The 17108-nt window shown below is 37.2% G+C and overlaps 1 protein-coding gene across 1 annotated transcript in view; it reads left to right on the top strand.

The window, feature by feature from the left end:
- Positions 1 to 14991, top strand: part of TMX4 (thioredoxin related transmembrane protein 4) — a 44389-nt gene extending 29398 nt beyond the window's left edge. Inside the window, exons 5-8 of the mRNA XM_009233294.3 lie at positions 352 to 397; positions 9036 to 9137; positions 12546 to 12609; positions 13782 to 14991. Coding sequence (XP_009231569.1) covers positions 352 to 397; positions 9036 to 9137; positions 12546 to 12609; positions 13782 to 14152 — 583 coding nt within the window. The 3' untranslated portion in view covers positions 14153 to 14991. The remainder of the gene's footprint in view (positions 1 to 351; positions 398 to 9035; positions 9138 to 12545; positions 12610 to 13781) is intronic.
- Positions 14992 to 17108: the final 2117 nt, after the last annotated feature.

The raw sequence follows: 17108 nt of genomic DNA, 5'->3' as shown, positions 1-17108 counted from the left end.
GCTGGACAGTATTAAGTGTCCACTTAGGTTTGGGACTATGAAGCAGAAAGAACTGTCATCTGGTTATGTGATGTTTTTTCCCTGGAGACATTCAGCTGCTCAGGGTTGAGATTTTTGCCGGGTAGGCACAATGAAAGGAGAAAGGGCCAAGGAGTTGGAATAGATTTGCAGCAGAGTGATTCAAATGATAGCCACTGAATCTAAGCTCTGTAAGAACAGATATGAATCTGGAAGAGGGGGCAATATTTAGCAAGAAGTGGAGGGAAATAGACCAGTCCTCCTGACGTGATTTTCATTTTTTTTTTTTTATAGTATATATGATCACTGTTTCTTCTCTTTATTTTTTTTAAGGATGTCTGGAATGGCTGGTCTTTTTAGCATCTCTGGCAAGATATGGGTAAGTAATCTTAAATAAAATGTTTATATTTGCAGAGAGGTTGTTAAGAATAAAAATACAGCTTTTAAGCAATAGGAAAACAAACATTTATAAGTACATTTATAATTTCAGTTTTTTTCTTAAGCCATGCAGCTACTCTGATGTGGGGTTTCCAGTGGTAATGTCTTCATGTAGAAGGGCATAATCTGAACAGGAACCTGTAACTACTGTGTCGAAGTCTTATTTTCTTAAATCAGTGATGGAGTCTTTCATCCAAGCAAAAGGGCTTATGTGATTTTACTTTATCTTATGTATTTCTTTGTAGGCATATCTCCCTACAAAGGAAAGATTGTCTAAGACTGAAAGTAGTTCTATATGTCAGGGATTAACAAACTCTAGCCTGTGGATGGGCTACCTGTTTTTGTAAATAAAATTTTATTGGAACACAGCTACATTTATTCATTACCTATTGTCTATGACTGCTTTCATGCTACAATGGTACAGTTGAATAGTTGTGACAGACACAGAGAATTGTGGCTCACAAGCCTGTAATATTTACAATCTGGCCTTTAAGTAGTAGACCCATGCTATATGTGATCGTATAATTTCTCTGAGTCATTTCAGTGGGTTAGAACTGCTATTCAGGTTGAATTTTTGAACCATTATATAATGTTGAGTATGTCCCATAACCTTTTATTTCTCTTCTCTGTAGGGGAGGATTAAATCCAACTAGATGGAACAAAATTGCTCTGGAATTAAATATAGCTCAAAATATTTCAAAAAGTCTTAGAAGCGAGTCTCCGTATATATGTCTTTTCTATGCTATGATTGTAGGTTATGGTGTCATGTTTGGAACATAATATTCAAAGAGTTTATGAAGACTCTTTTTCTGTTTCTCATACACATTCATATATGTTGAAAGACATTTAAGAAAGACCTTTTGTATTCCACTTTCTCAGTTCCATTTATATTCTGCCTTGTGAGATAGAATACCTACCACAAGGTTTTTTGGTTGTTTATTGTTTACAACAGAGGCTAACTGAAGACTTGGTTTCAGTCTTTCAGATTAAAAATTAACTTTTTTTGGCATTTGTCTATCACAATAAACAATAACTAATATTTCCCCCTCTCCAGATAGTTTGAGTTTCATGTGGTTTCCTTCTGCTGCTTTCTTAACATTGGTGAGAGCTTTAATCAAGGGCTAAGAATTATGAATTGCAAACTGGGAATTGAAAAGAGATTCTGCCTTTTGCAGTATGTCGATATTAAAGATTGACAAAATCATGTAGCCTGCTGGCTGTTTGAGCCATGTAGCATTATACTGTCTAATTCAACAGAAAAATTGTAATAGATGGTTGTCAGGCAGCATTGACTGTGAAATTTTTGCACCAAACCTATGATAAGTGCAATAGAATTTGTTCTGCAGGTTAAGAAGAACTTAGATGGAAGCTGATTATGGCCTTCATTGACTGTAAAAGAGAAGTTTTACTTTCAAAGACGATAGCAGGGAAGATACGTAATGGCTCTGACCTCATATAGCTTGTAATTTGGAGCTTAGACAAACAAGTTTAAATAAGGAGTTACCGTTTTTCATTATGTCATGCAGATGATTACAATGTGTAACATTTAGAGTGTGTCAAGGCCAGGAGTGGGTGTTTTATCTTTGTACACACAGTGCCCAGCTATGGGCAACACAGATGTATTCTGTGTGGATGCATTAAACTGGAGAGAAAGAGCCGTTTGGAGAACAGAATGTGATCCATGTCTGAATAACTAATGAATATGTTTTTCTTAATGATCGAGAAGTAGAATGTTATATAAATGTATATTTATAATTTCTTTCCAGATATTTCCAAAAGGAACCAAAAATGATCATTTTATAAGATAAACTAAAATTTGGCACACAAGTAATTACATTTTATAATTGTAAAATGTAGAATGTAAAATGTACAATTATACAAATGTATAATTGTAAAATAGTTTTATCTAGTATTAATACCATGTGTTTTCTTTTTTATAAGCATTTGCATGGAATAATTTTCCTATTGTCAACCTTTTTATTGTGTTTTAAATAAATCTTATAAAAAGTATATAGCAAGATATAATTCTTTTAACTGATGAATTTAATCCATTTATATTTATTGGGTTCACTAAAACATTTGTCCTGATTGTAGGGTGTGTGTATGTAGGGGAATGGAAGAGAGTTGCACATAAAAGAACGCAAATGATACAGTGTTATTTTGATCACCGTGTGTGTGTGCTCGCGCATTACCTTAATAATTTGTGAAATCTGATACCGCCCTCCGTATCAGCATGTAGCCTCCCCAAGCCTCTTGCCAACTTCTGTGATTTATTCTTAGAAATAAGTCCCCATCCTTTCATCAAATCTGTAGGTAGGTCTCTTGCCACCTGTATTTCTAGAATTTGGCTCTTGTCCTCTTATTTATAAGGTATATAATCTCTGACCTAAAGAGACCCAGTCCTTGGCTACCCATCAGGTCTCTGGTTCCCACTTCCACCTTTAGTTATGGTCTTGCCTTCCTGTCTTTATAGAGCCACTTACTCAGCCAATCCTTCCAGCTGACTGCCCTACCTGCTCAGTTAGCTCATTTAGCTGACTCTTCCTTTAGTCAGAGTTCCTCAAATCAATGTTGAATGTATAATTGTGGCAAACTTATTTGTTTTTTAACTCATGTCTAGATCATATGAAACTACAATGCAAATATATTAATAATGAACAGAAGAAACAACTGTACATGGTGAGACGGAAATAGACTAGGGATGGAAGGTGGAATCAAAAAAGTGTAAAGTCTCAGAGAAAGAAGATTATAAAGATGGAAGAAGGAAAGATGTAGAATGGCTAATGCCAGTGAGACAAGATTGTTTATGCCTATCCATAGTCTCTTTATCTTACTGAAATATCTGGATACATGTACAGATAGAAATCAGTCTTTCCTCAGCAACAGTCTTCCCTGGATAGGTAGCTGGTTAGATGAAAGTATATCTGCAGGGAAGATAACAAAACAGTATAATGGATGTTTATATGGCGTTTTTGTGTGTATATAGGAAAATGCTTAGAGATCAACAGTAGTTTTCTCTGATATGGGTGATTTTTAAAAACGTTTTTTCTATAACTTCTATTTTTTTCTGTAATGAAAAAATGAAAACAATATATTTAGATCAGAGCCTATTGAACTAGTAATTATCTAGAAGATATCTAGAAGATCAGAGATATATCCAGAAGATCAGAGCCTACTGAATTAGTGATTCCTTAAGGGGCTTGAGTTTCTTTCTGGCTTAGAAGTGAAGCCAACTTGCTAGGTTGCACATTCTGGAGATAAAAGCTGGTCCTCAAGATTCTAGGATCCCCTGGTGATGAGACACTTACATGGCCAAATTCCTATCAACTCAGGAGTTGGTTTGGTTTGCATTTGGCCTTCTTAACTTCATACCAACCTCCCCTATGTTCTTGCTTGAGTAAACCCTTGAGGTGAGAAAGTCCCTTGAATAGTCTTATGAGGCAGTTCCTGTCAGCTTCCTGCTGTTACCCTGAATCCCAGGGATCCTCAATATGTCATTCATACCGCAGTATGGACAAGAGTAGATGTTCTCCAGTGTTCTTTCCATCACTAAATTTAAATGTTGTTTCCAATTCACTCATGATGGCGCTCACCTGTATATTTTAATTTTTATATAAACTCACAGAAGTAATTACCTCATTAGCTGGTAATATCTATCCTCACAGATAGTCTCAACATTTTACCCATCTCACAGATGGAGTCACTGAGGCCTAGGAGATGGGACAGTTAGAGGAGTTTCTCAGAGAGTTGACATCTTCAAAGGACAAAATTGATTTTGATTTTATATTATAGTAGCAATATCCATTTCTTTAAAATTGTATGCAACTTAAAGTGACTAAATGAAAAATGTTAATACTCTAATGGATGGTACAAGGTGAGGTGAATATCATAAAAGCAACATGTAGAAGACTGAACTTCAGGAAGCATCACTGCCAAGTCTGGTGGCATAGTTAGGATTACAAGTCCTTGGGTTTTGTGCGTGGCACATGTGTGGAGAGAGACTGTCCAGTCTTCTGTCTTCCCCCTTTTCACAGTTGGCTACAGTGCTACAGAGTGGCACTATCCTTCTCTTCCAGAAACACATCATTGTTTCACACCTTGTGTGTAGGCCCCTGAATCCTGTTTTTTTTTTTCTGCCATAGACTTGTTCCTAGAACCCTTTGAGTGCCTAGTGCAGAATCTGGTACCTAGTTAATGTGCTTGATAATTGCTTTTCGTTAGTTATATGTATTAATCATTATTGTCTTCATTATTTTACTTTTCCCTTCTCTTTATAGCCAACATGGAATACTTTAACTTTTGTTAATTTTTTTAGCCAATGCTGATAGCAGGCTTAAAATAGGGTTCCATGGCAGTCGCTCAGCATATAGGTTGAGCATCCCCAAATCCAAAAATCCAAAATCCATAATGCTCCATATTCTGAAACTGTTTGAGTACCAACATGACACTTAAAGGAAGTGCTCACTGGAGCATTTTGAATTTCCGATTTTTGGATTTGTGATGCTCACCTGGTAAGTGTAATGCAAAAATCTGAAAAAATCAGAAATCTGAAGCATGTCTGGTCCCAAGCATTTGGAATAAGGGATACTCAACCTGTATATGCTTTTGCGAACTAAGTTTAGCATTTAAATGTCTTTAAAGCATTTTTTATTGGATTTGGTGAATCTCTGCTGCTCACTGATAATATAGGATGTAACTTCCCTTTCCTAAATGTTACTGTTGTTTTGAGAGGATGTAGGCATATGGCAGATTTTAGCTAAAATAAGATGTGCTACATCCTTGGGAGGACAATCTGTGTGATGGATGCTACCTTCCCTTTTTATTAGAATGACGTGACAGAAAACTTAAGCCTTTATTTAAAATATCTGATGATGAGAATTAAAAGCCATGAACATTTAGACTAGAGAAGAACAAAGTGTATTTTAAAACTTGAAAACATTCTTCTGTGGTTTACATAGCATGTCTCTTCTCAATGTTTTTTTCATATAAAAATATTTAGAATGTTTTGTAGAATGTTATAGTGAGACAGTGGTGCACATCTGTAAGGTACCTTTCACAGATCCTACAAGAGGCGGCAAGGTTATGTTTTGTTACAAGTGCTGAGAACTAAAGCATGGAAGAGGTGAACCCTTGGCCATCATTGAAGAGTCTTTTCTAGCAGTTTCCTTGCAGGGAAGATATTTTGGGGATTCTGATCTGTGTCTGAAAAAGATAAAGGGCTTGTTCCAGAACTCCTCAGAGAGTGTATCCTATGACACAGGTGAACTCTAAATCCAAAGGCTCTCTGTCCTTCAGGGCCAGTCTAGGTTTGAACGAGACTCTGCAACACTGGGCTGGACAAGTGGGTGTGACTAAGCAGTATTTAATCCAACCTGCAGTAGTTTAGACTTCCAGAGGGAGTGCTTGCCTTTCTGGGGAGGGAAGGCTCTACCTCAGATGCATGGAGGCCTTGGCTTGGCTGTCTTCCTTAAGTCTATCTGACCACTGATTAGAATGCTCTTCTCATTTATTCTGTTGTAATGATGTTTTAATTTCATCTTCTCACTCAAATATGTATGTAGCCAAAAGTTAGCTCTAACTTAATCATGTACTATGATAGTATAAGGTATCACACCCATCAGATGACATTTTAGTGCATTTTCAGTGAACAGACTGATACTTTTTTTTTTTTTTTTTTTTTTGAGACAGAGTCTCGCTGTGTCACCTAGGCTGGAGTGCAGTGGGGCAATCTCAGCTCACTGCAACCTCTGCCTCTCGGGTTCAAGCAATTCTCCTGCCCCAGCCTCCCAAACAGCTGGGACTATAGGCGCCCGCCACCAAGCCCCACTAATTTTTGTATTTTTGTTAGAGACAGGGTTTCACCATATTGGCCAGGCTGGTCTCGAACTCCTGACCTCGTGATTCACCCGCCTCGGCCTTCCAAAGTGCTGGGATTACAGGCGTGAGCCACTGCGCCCAGCCTGAGTAAGATACTTTCTTATTCGTCTAGTACAATAGTATAAGGTATCATGCCCATCAGGTTACATTTTTGTGCATTTTCAGTGAACAGCATGGGATATTTCCTTGTGGTAAGCACATGTAATATTGAATAAGGATCAGTATTTTCCACAAGTGAAAACTGTCACTTTGCCTGGTAGTTAAAGAAATAGAAACACAATGATCTAAAACTGAATTGGATTTTATTTAATAAGCTATTCCTTTGGAAACATATATAAAGCAAAACTTCAAGGACATGGTACCACTAATCCTAACACTCTTAAGGGGCTTTAAAGCCATTGTAGACTCAGACAAAGTAAACAGATAAATATTTATATCTGTAGTTGTGAAAGTACAACCTGATTAATGAATAGTTACTAATAATGACCTAAAAGACCAGAAGATGGCAGAGTTTCTCCAAGAAACTCAAATTCCTTTAAAGAGGAAATTGATACAAGAAAATTGAAGTGCAGCTTATTAAAATAAGAGGATATTTTGAAAGTACTAAGTGTTTGAGTCAGAATGCAGTGCTTCAAAAGCAAATGATTTAATGAAATTAAAAAATAATTTAGAAAGTTTCTTGAGAGTTGCATTAATCATTTATTTTGCAGAAAGGGCATGAGATACTGTATAGAAGGACTTAAAACTGCACATTATTTTTCCTAACCATACGAGTAAGATAAATGAGCAGATACTTATAAAGCAAGTTCTAGAATACATTCATGGGTTGGCACAGAGGGAGATTGACTTTGACCATCTTCTAATTCTTTGGCACATTTCAGGGTTTAATCTTGATGATACTGAGTCCTCCGAGAAAAGTATAAGTTTAATACACAGTATTTTCTAAAGTAGGAAACTATACAGTAAATTTTAAAACTTCCTTTGAAAAGAGTTTGAATGAAATGGTGTTTTGATATCTCAAATATGCCTTTTGCTTGCTGAGTTGTAAAATGCTAAGTTACTTTTTTTTTTTTTTTTTTTCTTTCTTGAGACGGAGTCTTGTTCGGTCGCCCAGTCTGGAGTGCAGTGGCGCAATCTCAGCCCACTCCCTCCGCCTCCCAGGTTCAAGCAATTCTCCTGCCTCAGTCCCCTGAGTAGCTAGGATTACAGGCGATTGCCACTACGCCCAGCTGATTTTTGTATTTTTAGTAGAGACAGGGTTTCACCATGTTGGTCAGGCTGGTCTCGAACTCCTGACCTCGTGATCCGCCCGCCTCGGCCTCCCAAAGTGCTGGGATTACAGGCATGAGTCACCGCGTCCAGCCAAGTTACTCTTAATAAACAGTTGTCCTGGCTAAACACACACTGATGACCAGTGCCATCAACAGAGGGCAGATGGCCAGCTTTATAGTTTGAGAGTGTGTTTGCCTTTCGTATGAATAAATAGCTCAGGCATTTGATGCATCTTTTCCTTATTCAACAAATACTGATTGAACACTTTGATTCCATGTGTCAGTGTTTAAAATACTTGCTGCATCTTTAGCTCTATCTCTTCTGCTGAATAAGAAATTGTAGAGAGATATTTCAGATTTTGCTAAATCAGTTTACAAGCTTTTTTCTTTATCATTCCAAATTAAGCCAGAATAAAATATGTTATTTAATTGCATTGACATAAACTAAAAAACCAATGGGAGTGATTTAGATTTTGAGAAATAGGAAATTAAAATAGAAACTTGGACTCATTTTCATCAACCTTACTGGTTCTAGGGAAGTCATTGTCATTACCTCACTTGCTGATGATATTTGGAGCTATATCATCCTGTGTCCAGTAGTTGCTTGAATTTTAATGGCCATTTTTGAAGCTGTCAGGGTCTTAAACAAATGACTAAGTCATTGTGAGGAAGCATGGCTCCTGCAACTCTACATCTAAGTAGGTTTTGACTTTGAGATAGCAAGTTCATATCTGTTAATTTCTTTATGATTTAGCATGTAAATACTTTCTAGCTGTGATTATGTCCCTTCACTCATTTTTAGAGTGTTTGTCATCAAATAGAGTCTTAGGGAACAGTAAGCATGAAGGGATATACACTCTATTCAAAGACTGCTGGAATCTCATTTGCTCATAATAAATTAATCAGAAAAACTGTTTCTTCTGTCTACTGTTACATTTCATGTTTAAATTTACTAAGGATGAATAGGTGTAGAGCAATGAGAGTCTAATTAGAAAAAAGAGGTATGGAGACATTTTAAATGGTTGACGTTCTGTAAGTCGTAATTTAGTTTTACTAAAAAGTCAGAGGCCCAAAAAGTTTAATTTTTTAATGAATGCCCTATTATAAGTAAACATTGAGATGTATATAATTATTAGGGGAGGAGGGCCAAAAGCATCCATCATGATCGAAGAAAGGACTATCAAAACGATTCTACCAGAATTCTATCCAGATTATGAACTCTAAGCAAGTATAACTTTTTTTTTAGTAATGACCTTAATTACTACTCTCAGTTTCCCAATATTATAAAATTGACTTGTTCTTTAAGAATCATTTAGATACATAAACCTTTGTGGGAACCTATGTATGTAGAAACAACAGCTAGAGAGGGAGATTGAAATATTTTTGGTTCTCTTAAAAATTAATATTTTATTTTTTTTCTTCTGATTCCAGCATCTTCACAACTATTTCACAGTGACTCTTGGAATTCCTGCTTGGTGTTCTTATGTCTTTTTCGTCGTAGCCACCTTGGTTTTTGGCCTTTTTATGGGTCTGGTAAGAGATAATACCAAACCTTTTTCTATCTTTAAGGCAAAATGAATTTCATGTACAACTAAAAGGCAGCCAAGAAAGAAAAAGCACATAAAAAATAGTATTTTGTGCAATCTAAGTAGTTAAATAGCATTTGCTTGTTTGAGACTGCTTTCAATGGTAATGTGAGATATAATAGAAAATTTATTAAATTCTTATCCCCTAATCCTATCCCTTAAGTATTTTGAAGATGTGTACTGCCTATAGACAGTAAAAAAAAAAAAAAAAAAAAAAAAAGAGACCTTACTAGAATTGATAGTTTGTAAGACAACTGAGTCAGCTGTGATTTCACACATTGCCTGCTTGATTAGAAACACTGTAGTGATAAGGCCAATGTTTTGAATTTGTTCCTTGGGTAGATGCAAGATTTTTGTTGTTGTTGTTCTTATCCTCCAGTTAAACTAATCCTGACTAGCTGCTTATGCATACACTCTGGTTTTCCTGAGATAGATAATGTAGTTAAAACAACACAATTATTCTTTGGGTATGAAAATCAGTATACAGTATATATCTGTGTATTTTCTCCCCAGGTATTTCAGGCAAGAGTTGAATAATAAATTTATTTATCTAACTACATAGGCAACTATAAATGTTCAGCATGTTGTACTTTTTGTTATTTTTTATTTCTCTTAACCTAATCTTGATTAGTTTGATTGCAGTTTAAACCCTAATTAAACCAAAAAGTTTTTAAAAACCTTTATATTGTATACTAAACACATAGTTCCTAAACACTATAATGGGAATAATTGATGATTACTAAAAATTTATGTCAAAGAACAGACTTTAAGGTAAGATTATCTTAAAGTGTATCCATATATTTTATAATGAATTTTGGCTCTTTAGCAAGTTCTTTTTAAAAATGTTAACAATTGACTTATAGTTAAGTCATAACCCCAAGAGGCCAAGGAGGCTCGATTTGACTTTTCCATGAACATGCTTAATACATATCATGGCTTATCTTTGAAACTTGGCTCCTGATGTTAACTTCAGGGATAGGAATGGTACTTACTTAGATATCTGTATATGTCCTTCATTAGGTCCTGGGTATGTTCTGTTCTGTTGCATTAATCTTTTTGCTAATTAACATGTCCCCATTGCTCTCCTCTAAAGGGATTTGACACCAGATATAAATAGAATGTGATTGTCTGTGCTTCTCCCATCTGTTGTCTGGTGCTAGATTTTTCTAGCAGTGTTATTTTGGGGCTACCATAGTGTGAGGTTCTTGTAGAGGGGAACAGTATGAGGTCCCAGGTGAGTCAGTGATGGAGTTATAGGGAATGTAGGTTGTGTGTGAACCTGTTGGAAGACTAGTGAAAATGCTTAGAGTTTTAGAATATTATTTTTGATGTTGACTTTAAGTCCATGAAATTGAGTCAGGGCTGCCTGCCTATGCCTTAGATTCCTTTGGAAACCTAGATTCAGATAATCAGTGCAGAAAGGTTATTGGAGGCTTGGCCTGAAGAAAGGAAGGAGTGATTCTAGCCTGTTCAAGTGATTAAGTGAGATAGACTACCCTTCCTTAATAAGAAAATAACTTTATTTAACAAAATATTATTAACTTTATTAACGAAATAATAATTTCAAAGCATATGAATCATAAATTTAAAAAGATTCATACATTTATTGTTAATAAGTTTCCAAAAAATAACAAACACACATCTGTGTTCAAAGTGCCTGTTTTAGGCTGGGCACAGTGGCTCAGGCCTGTAATCCTGGCACTCTGGGAGGCTGAGGCAGGTGGATCATTTGAGCCCAGGAGTTTGAGACCAGCCTTGGCAACATGGTAAAACCCTGTCTCTACAAAAAATACAAAAATTAGCCTGGCATGGTGGCACACACCTGTAGTCCCAGCTACTCGGGAGTCTGAGGTGGGAGGATCACTTGAGACCAGGAGTTCGAGGCTGCTGTGAGCCATAATCTTGCTGCTGTACTCCAGCCTGGGTGACAGAGCTAGACCCTGTCTCAAAAAAATATATATATGTATATATATACACACACACACACACACACACAGAATGCCTTTTCTATAACTGTTAAGTATATTAAAGTAAACACACAACTGCTAGAATTTTTGCCTTTAGTAACCTTTAATTTCTTATGTACTTTCAACTTCTGTTTTGTGAGAGTTATACAATTTGAAACAGCTGCATTCTTATCCCAATTTAAATCATCTATTCCAGAATGACATTTTTGTTAACTTCTAGGATGATAGAAAAGTGTTTCTCAATTGTTTTCATATCTTAGCCACATAGAGAATATTTATGTAGCATGTCAGGGTAAAGGAATACTGAGGGACAAAGCTGCCTGAGGCTGGCTCTGAATGGCCCAGACTCCTTGAAGGGATGACATGTCTGTTGGGAAGCTAGGATCTAAATTTTTTTTTTTTGTAACCCCACCAACTGAGTCAAAATTAAATGAGTAAGTTAGAAAGACTAAACCTGAGATAAAATTGTTGAGTGTACAATTTTCCAGAATAGAAGAGTAGGATAAATTAAGGTGATGGATATGGTAATTACGCTGATTTGATCATTATACTGTATATACATGCATTGAAACATCACATTGTACCCCATCAGTATATATAGTTACTGTGTGTCAATTATAAATAAAAAAGAAAAGTCAGAAAAAAACATTATGTCCTAGAATAGCCAGTAAACGTATAACTATCCCATTAAAAGGTAAGGTTTTCAAACCTGAATCATTTCAGATGGAATGTTTTTTTCTCTTTGTTGTTCAAATTGATTTAATGGCTTAGAGCTTATTGTTCCTCAACCCACCAAGCCTTCCTGCAACTCATTGCCCCACCTCCTGGGTCTCCTCAGTTTGACATTCAGGGCTATCTCTGGATCCAAGACCCCCATGGAGATCCAACTTAGTTTAGCTTAGAGCAGCCAAGTGGTGCTGCTGTTCTCTCCTGACTGCCCAGGGCATTAAATGCCTCCTCCTTCAAAGTCATCCTCCATCCTTCCCCACCCACAGCTGGCTGTAACATTTGTGAAATGTTCTTCCATTCAATCAGGGGTTACCCATTGATGAGGGGCAGCCTATATACAGAGTGGTTTGGTTGTCCAGAATAGTGTATTTAAAAAGACTTGGTTCATAGTGTCTATCTTCTTATACCTGCTTGGTTCATCTATTTATAGTGGGTTCTTTTGGCTTTGTGACCACTTTCCAAATTAATATTTTCCTGTATTATGTCACATTTGAAAAGTAGGAAATTCTTAATTATATCCTTGTCTCTTGTGAAGACTTTTGACTAGCTGCTAATTATTAGTCTAAGAATATCTGATTATAGAAGCAAGGCCTAATTTTGAGGTCCTTTGGTAATAAATGTCCTATCTATTCACTGTAAAATCACTTTTTTCCTTCCAGGTCTTGGTGGTAATATCAGAATGTTTCTATGTGCCACTTCCAAGGCATTTATCTGAGCGTTCTGGTAAGTACGATAAGCTCCTGTGTTCTAGAGTGTTTTTGGAATTCTGTGATGTGCCTTTTTGTGCTCATATAGATAGTGGGTTTTCTCTGTGATTTACTAGGTGACCAAATCATCACTACCAAATTTCTTAAAATATGTTTTCTAGGTAGATTTGAACAAAATTATTTTTCTCCCTTTCGTAAATTAGGAAATATTTCATTTTGGCAATTGCTTTTTCTTTTTAAGTGTGTGCTCTTCATTAATCAGTGTCATATTTTACTTTATTCTAACTAGAAGTAGAAGGGAAGAAGGAAAACTCAATATATATTGCGTCTGCTGTGTGCTAGTAACTCTTCTAAGTCCTTTAAAAGCAGTCTTCCCAAATCCTTGCACTGCTCCACACTTCTTCTGGGACCAGGTGCCCCTGGATTTGCATGTCTTTATTCCAGACTATTTTTGAGACTGCATAAAGATGTTCATGAGACTTTCTAATTGTTGAATTTTATGTGGGAGTTTAAATAAGCTCATATTTCTTTTTAGTTCTTGAAGTTTTTGAGGCTTTGAGACTTCCATTTATAATTTGAAAATATGATTCTTAGAATTCTTAAAAGTAATAGAAACCCAATATCAAGCATTTTAGGAGAACAAATGAAAATTTATTAGCTCACATAACTGAAAAGCCCAGGGACATTCTAGCTTCAAGCACGGCCCGAGTGATGTTAGGTTTCTCTTTCTGTGTAGCTTATTCATAAGAGCTGTTGATAGTCCTTGCGCATTTTCTCTGTTTAAAAATCCCTGAAGAAAAAGAGGCTTTTTCTCCTGACTCTGGCCCAGAACCTCTGTGGAGTACTTTGAGTGGCTTAGCTTGTCACATTTCTGAACCAATCACCATGACCAATAGGGTCACTGAGCTTTCTACAAGACACAAAATACAGAGCATAAAGGAAACTTTGCCCTTGCTGCTCACATGCCCTACTGAAGTCATTATGGTCCATGAAATCTCCAGAGACAGATGGAGAAGCCCTAAATTGGGCTAGGATGCCAACGAGAGAATCTGTCCTGTGTGACCATAGTTTCAAGATAGAAAAAACTGTCACTTACCCTCTATTTTTATTTCACAGCTAAACACACTCAATTGATTACTGAATTACCATTGTTTATTCAGAGGATATTCCTCTTTCTTCCCTCCATAGAGCAGAATCGGAGATCAGAGGAGGCTCATAGAGCTGAACAGTTGCAGGATGCAGAGGAGGAAAAAGATGATTCAAATGAAGAAGAAAACAAAGACAGCCTTGTAGATGATGAAGAAGAGAAAGAAGATCTTGGCGATGAGGATGAAGCAGAGGAAGAAGAGGAGGAGGACAACCTGGCTGCTGGTGTGGATGAGGAGAGAAGTGAGGCCAATGACCAGGGGCCCCCAGGAGAGGACAGTGTGACCCGGGAGGAAGTAGAGCCTGAGGAGGCTGAAGAAGGCATCTCTGAGCAACCCTGCCCAGCTGACACAGAGGTGGTGGAAGACTCCTTGAGGCAGCGTAAAAGTCAGCATGCTGACAAGGGACCGTAGATTTAATGATGTGTTTTCAAGAATACACACCAAAACAATATGTCGGCTTCCCTTTGGCCTGCAGTTTGTACCAAATCCTTAATTTTTCCTGAATGAGCAAGCTTCTCTCTTAAAAGATGCTCTCTAGTCATTTGGTCTCATGGCAGCAAGCCTCACATATACTAAGGAGAGTCTTTCAGGTGTGACAATCAGGATATAGAAAAACAAACGTAGTGTTGGGATCTGTTTGGAGACTGGGATGGGAACAAGTTCATTTACTTAGGGGTCAGAGAGTCTTGACCAGAGGAGACCATTCCCAGTCCTAATCAGCACCTTCCAGAGACAAGGCTGCAGGCCCTGTGAAATGAAAGCCAAGCAGGAGCCTTGGCTCCTGAGCATCCTCAAAGTGTAACATAGAAGCCTTTCTTCCTTTTCTTGTGTAAAGTATTTATTTTTGTCAAATTGCAGGAAACATCAGGCACCACAGTGCATGAAAAATCTTTCACAGCTAGAAATTGAAAGGGCCTTGGGTATAGAGAGCAGCTCAGAAGTCATCCCAGCCCTCTGAATCTCCTGTGTTATGTTTTATTTCTTACCTTTAATTTTTCCAGCATTTCCACCATGGGCATTCAGGCTCTCCACACTCTTCACTATTATCTCTTGGTCAGAGGACTCCAATAGCAGCCAGGTTTACATGAACTGTGTTTGTTTATTCTGACCTAAGGGGTTTAGATAATCAGTAACCATAACCCCTGAAGCTGTGACTGCCAAACATCTCAAATGAAATGTTGTAGCCATCAGAGACTCAAAAGGAAGTAAGGATTTTACAAGACAGATTAAAAAAATTGTTTTGTCCAAAATATAGTTGTTGTTGATTTTTTTTTAAGTTTTCTTAGCAATATTTTTCAAGCCAGAAGTCCTCTAAGTCTTGCCAGTACAAGGTAGTCTTGTGAAGAAAAGTTGAATACTGTTTTGTTTTGTTTTCATCTCAAGGGGTTCCCTGGGTCTTGAACTACTTTAATAATAACTAAAAAACCACTTCTGATTTTCCTTCGGTGGTGTGCTTTGGGTGAAAGAATTAATGAACTCCAGTACCTGAAAGTGAAAGATTTGATTTTGTTTCCATCTTCTGTAATCTTCCAAAGAATTATATCTTTGTAAATCTCTCAATACTCAATCTACTGTAAGTACCCAGGGAGGCTAATTTCTTTAAAAAAAAAAAAAATCTCTCCGTTTACTTCTCTCTTACCTGATTTATGTGTTAGAATAAATTCATGAAATTAGATTCCAAGCATACAAAAGATGCCTAAAGTTGATTCTATGCCCCTTGGATCCAGACAGAATAATGAATTACAGGTTTATGAAATTCTAAAATTTTCTGTCGTCTTTAAAAAGGAGCATGCAGTATATTTCTATCTGGCTGTTTAGATAACCCTTTCCTTGTATTAATTGTGAGCATGGAGCTCACTGGTGGGGGAGGTTCTGAAGCTCTCTGCCCTCCTGTGGTTGAATGAAGATGTTGCAAGACTTGCACAAAGGACAGCATCAACTTTTAGAGATGGTTCTTTTTCATCTTTCCAATTCAGTTACTTGACAGTCTCCTTCCCCAGTATGCTGAGGTTTGTTAAGAGTCACCAGTAATTGTGCTTTTCAAACAGTAGTGGAGCTTTAAGATTGAGGCCATCACTGGGCTGATGGGCTGGGAGAACCTTGCCATGTGCCTGCCTATTTCCTGCCCCCTTAGTCACTGCCCATTTCCTGCCCCCTTGGTCGCTGACACACCTGCACCCAAAGTGCCATGGTTCTGATGGTGGCAGTTCCATCTCCCTGACATCAGGAAGCTTTTCTGGATCAGAGCAGAGCGGGGCCTGCCTGCCCTCGTGTCACTGGATTTCTTTCTCTTATAATCAGCTGAAACAAGAGTTTTCAAAGAACAGTAAACTCAGGTTCAGAGGTATTATGGAATAAGAATGGTTTTATAGTTTGGCTTTTCTATATAATGCCTCCCTCTCAAACTGAAATATTCATTTTTTTAGTGGAGTATTTGACTAGAGGGAAGGTAAGGCAGAAATACAGTCTACACTGGCTTTTAAAAATGTAAAGCCAATTTCCAACCAGACCCCAAATAGTACAGGTTGAACATTCCTGTTCCAACAATCCAAGACCCCAAATAGTACAGGTTGAACATTCCTGTTCCAACAATCCAAAACCCCAAATGCTCCAAAATCTTAAACTTTGAGTTCCAGCATTCCGTCAGAAGTGGAAAATTTTACACCTGACCTCATTTGACAGGTGGCAGTTACAACGCAATCAAAACTTTGTTCCATGCCCAAGATTATTAAAAATATTGGATAAAATTACCTTCAAGCTATGTTGTATAAGGTGTATATAAAACATGAATTTTGTGTTTAGACTTGGGTCTACTCCCAAGATACCTCATTATATATATAGAAAAATCCCCAAATCCAAAAACTTTGGATTTGAAACACTTCTGGTCCCACACATTTTGGATAAGGGATATTTGACCTATATCTAATTATATAATAAGAAAAATGTATTTTCTTTTTTTTTTTTTTTTTTCAGATGGAGTTTCACTCTTGTTGTTGCCCAGGCTGCAATGGCACAATCTTGACTTACTGCAACCTCTGCCTCCCTAGTTCAAGGGATTCTCTTGCTTCAGCCTCCCAGGTAGCTGGGATTACAGGCATGTGCCACCATGCCTGGCTAATTTTGTATTTTTAGTAGAGACGGGGTTTCGCCATGTTGGTCAGACTGGTCTTGAACTCTTGACCTCAGGTGATCCGCCTGCCTCAGCCTCCCAAAGTGCTGGGATTACAGGTGTGAGCCACTGCACCTGGCAGAAAATGTACTTTCTTTCTCAGCAATACTTTTTTAAAAAAATTGAAGGATGAGGAGAAAAATATCTTGGAGAAGAGGACCCATTAAAACTTTAAATATCTGTGGGAACCATTTTTCC

This window comes from Pongo abelii, chromosome 21 (genome assembly GCF_028885655.2).
Source record: "Pongo abelii isolate AG06213 chromosome 21, NHGRI_mPonAbe1-v2.0_pri, whole genome shotgun sequence".
NCBI classification, from domain to species: domain Eukaryota; kingdom Metazoa; phylum Chordata; class Mammalia; order Primates; family Hominidae; genus Pongo; species Pongo abelii.
The sequence above is the reverse complement of the archived record's forward strand: the minus strand, read 5'-3'. Positions and strand labels throughout refer to the sequence as shown.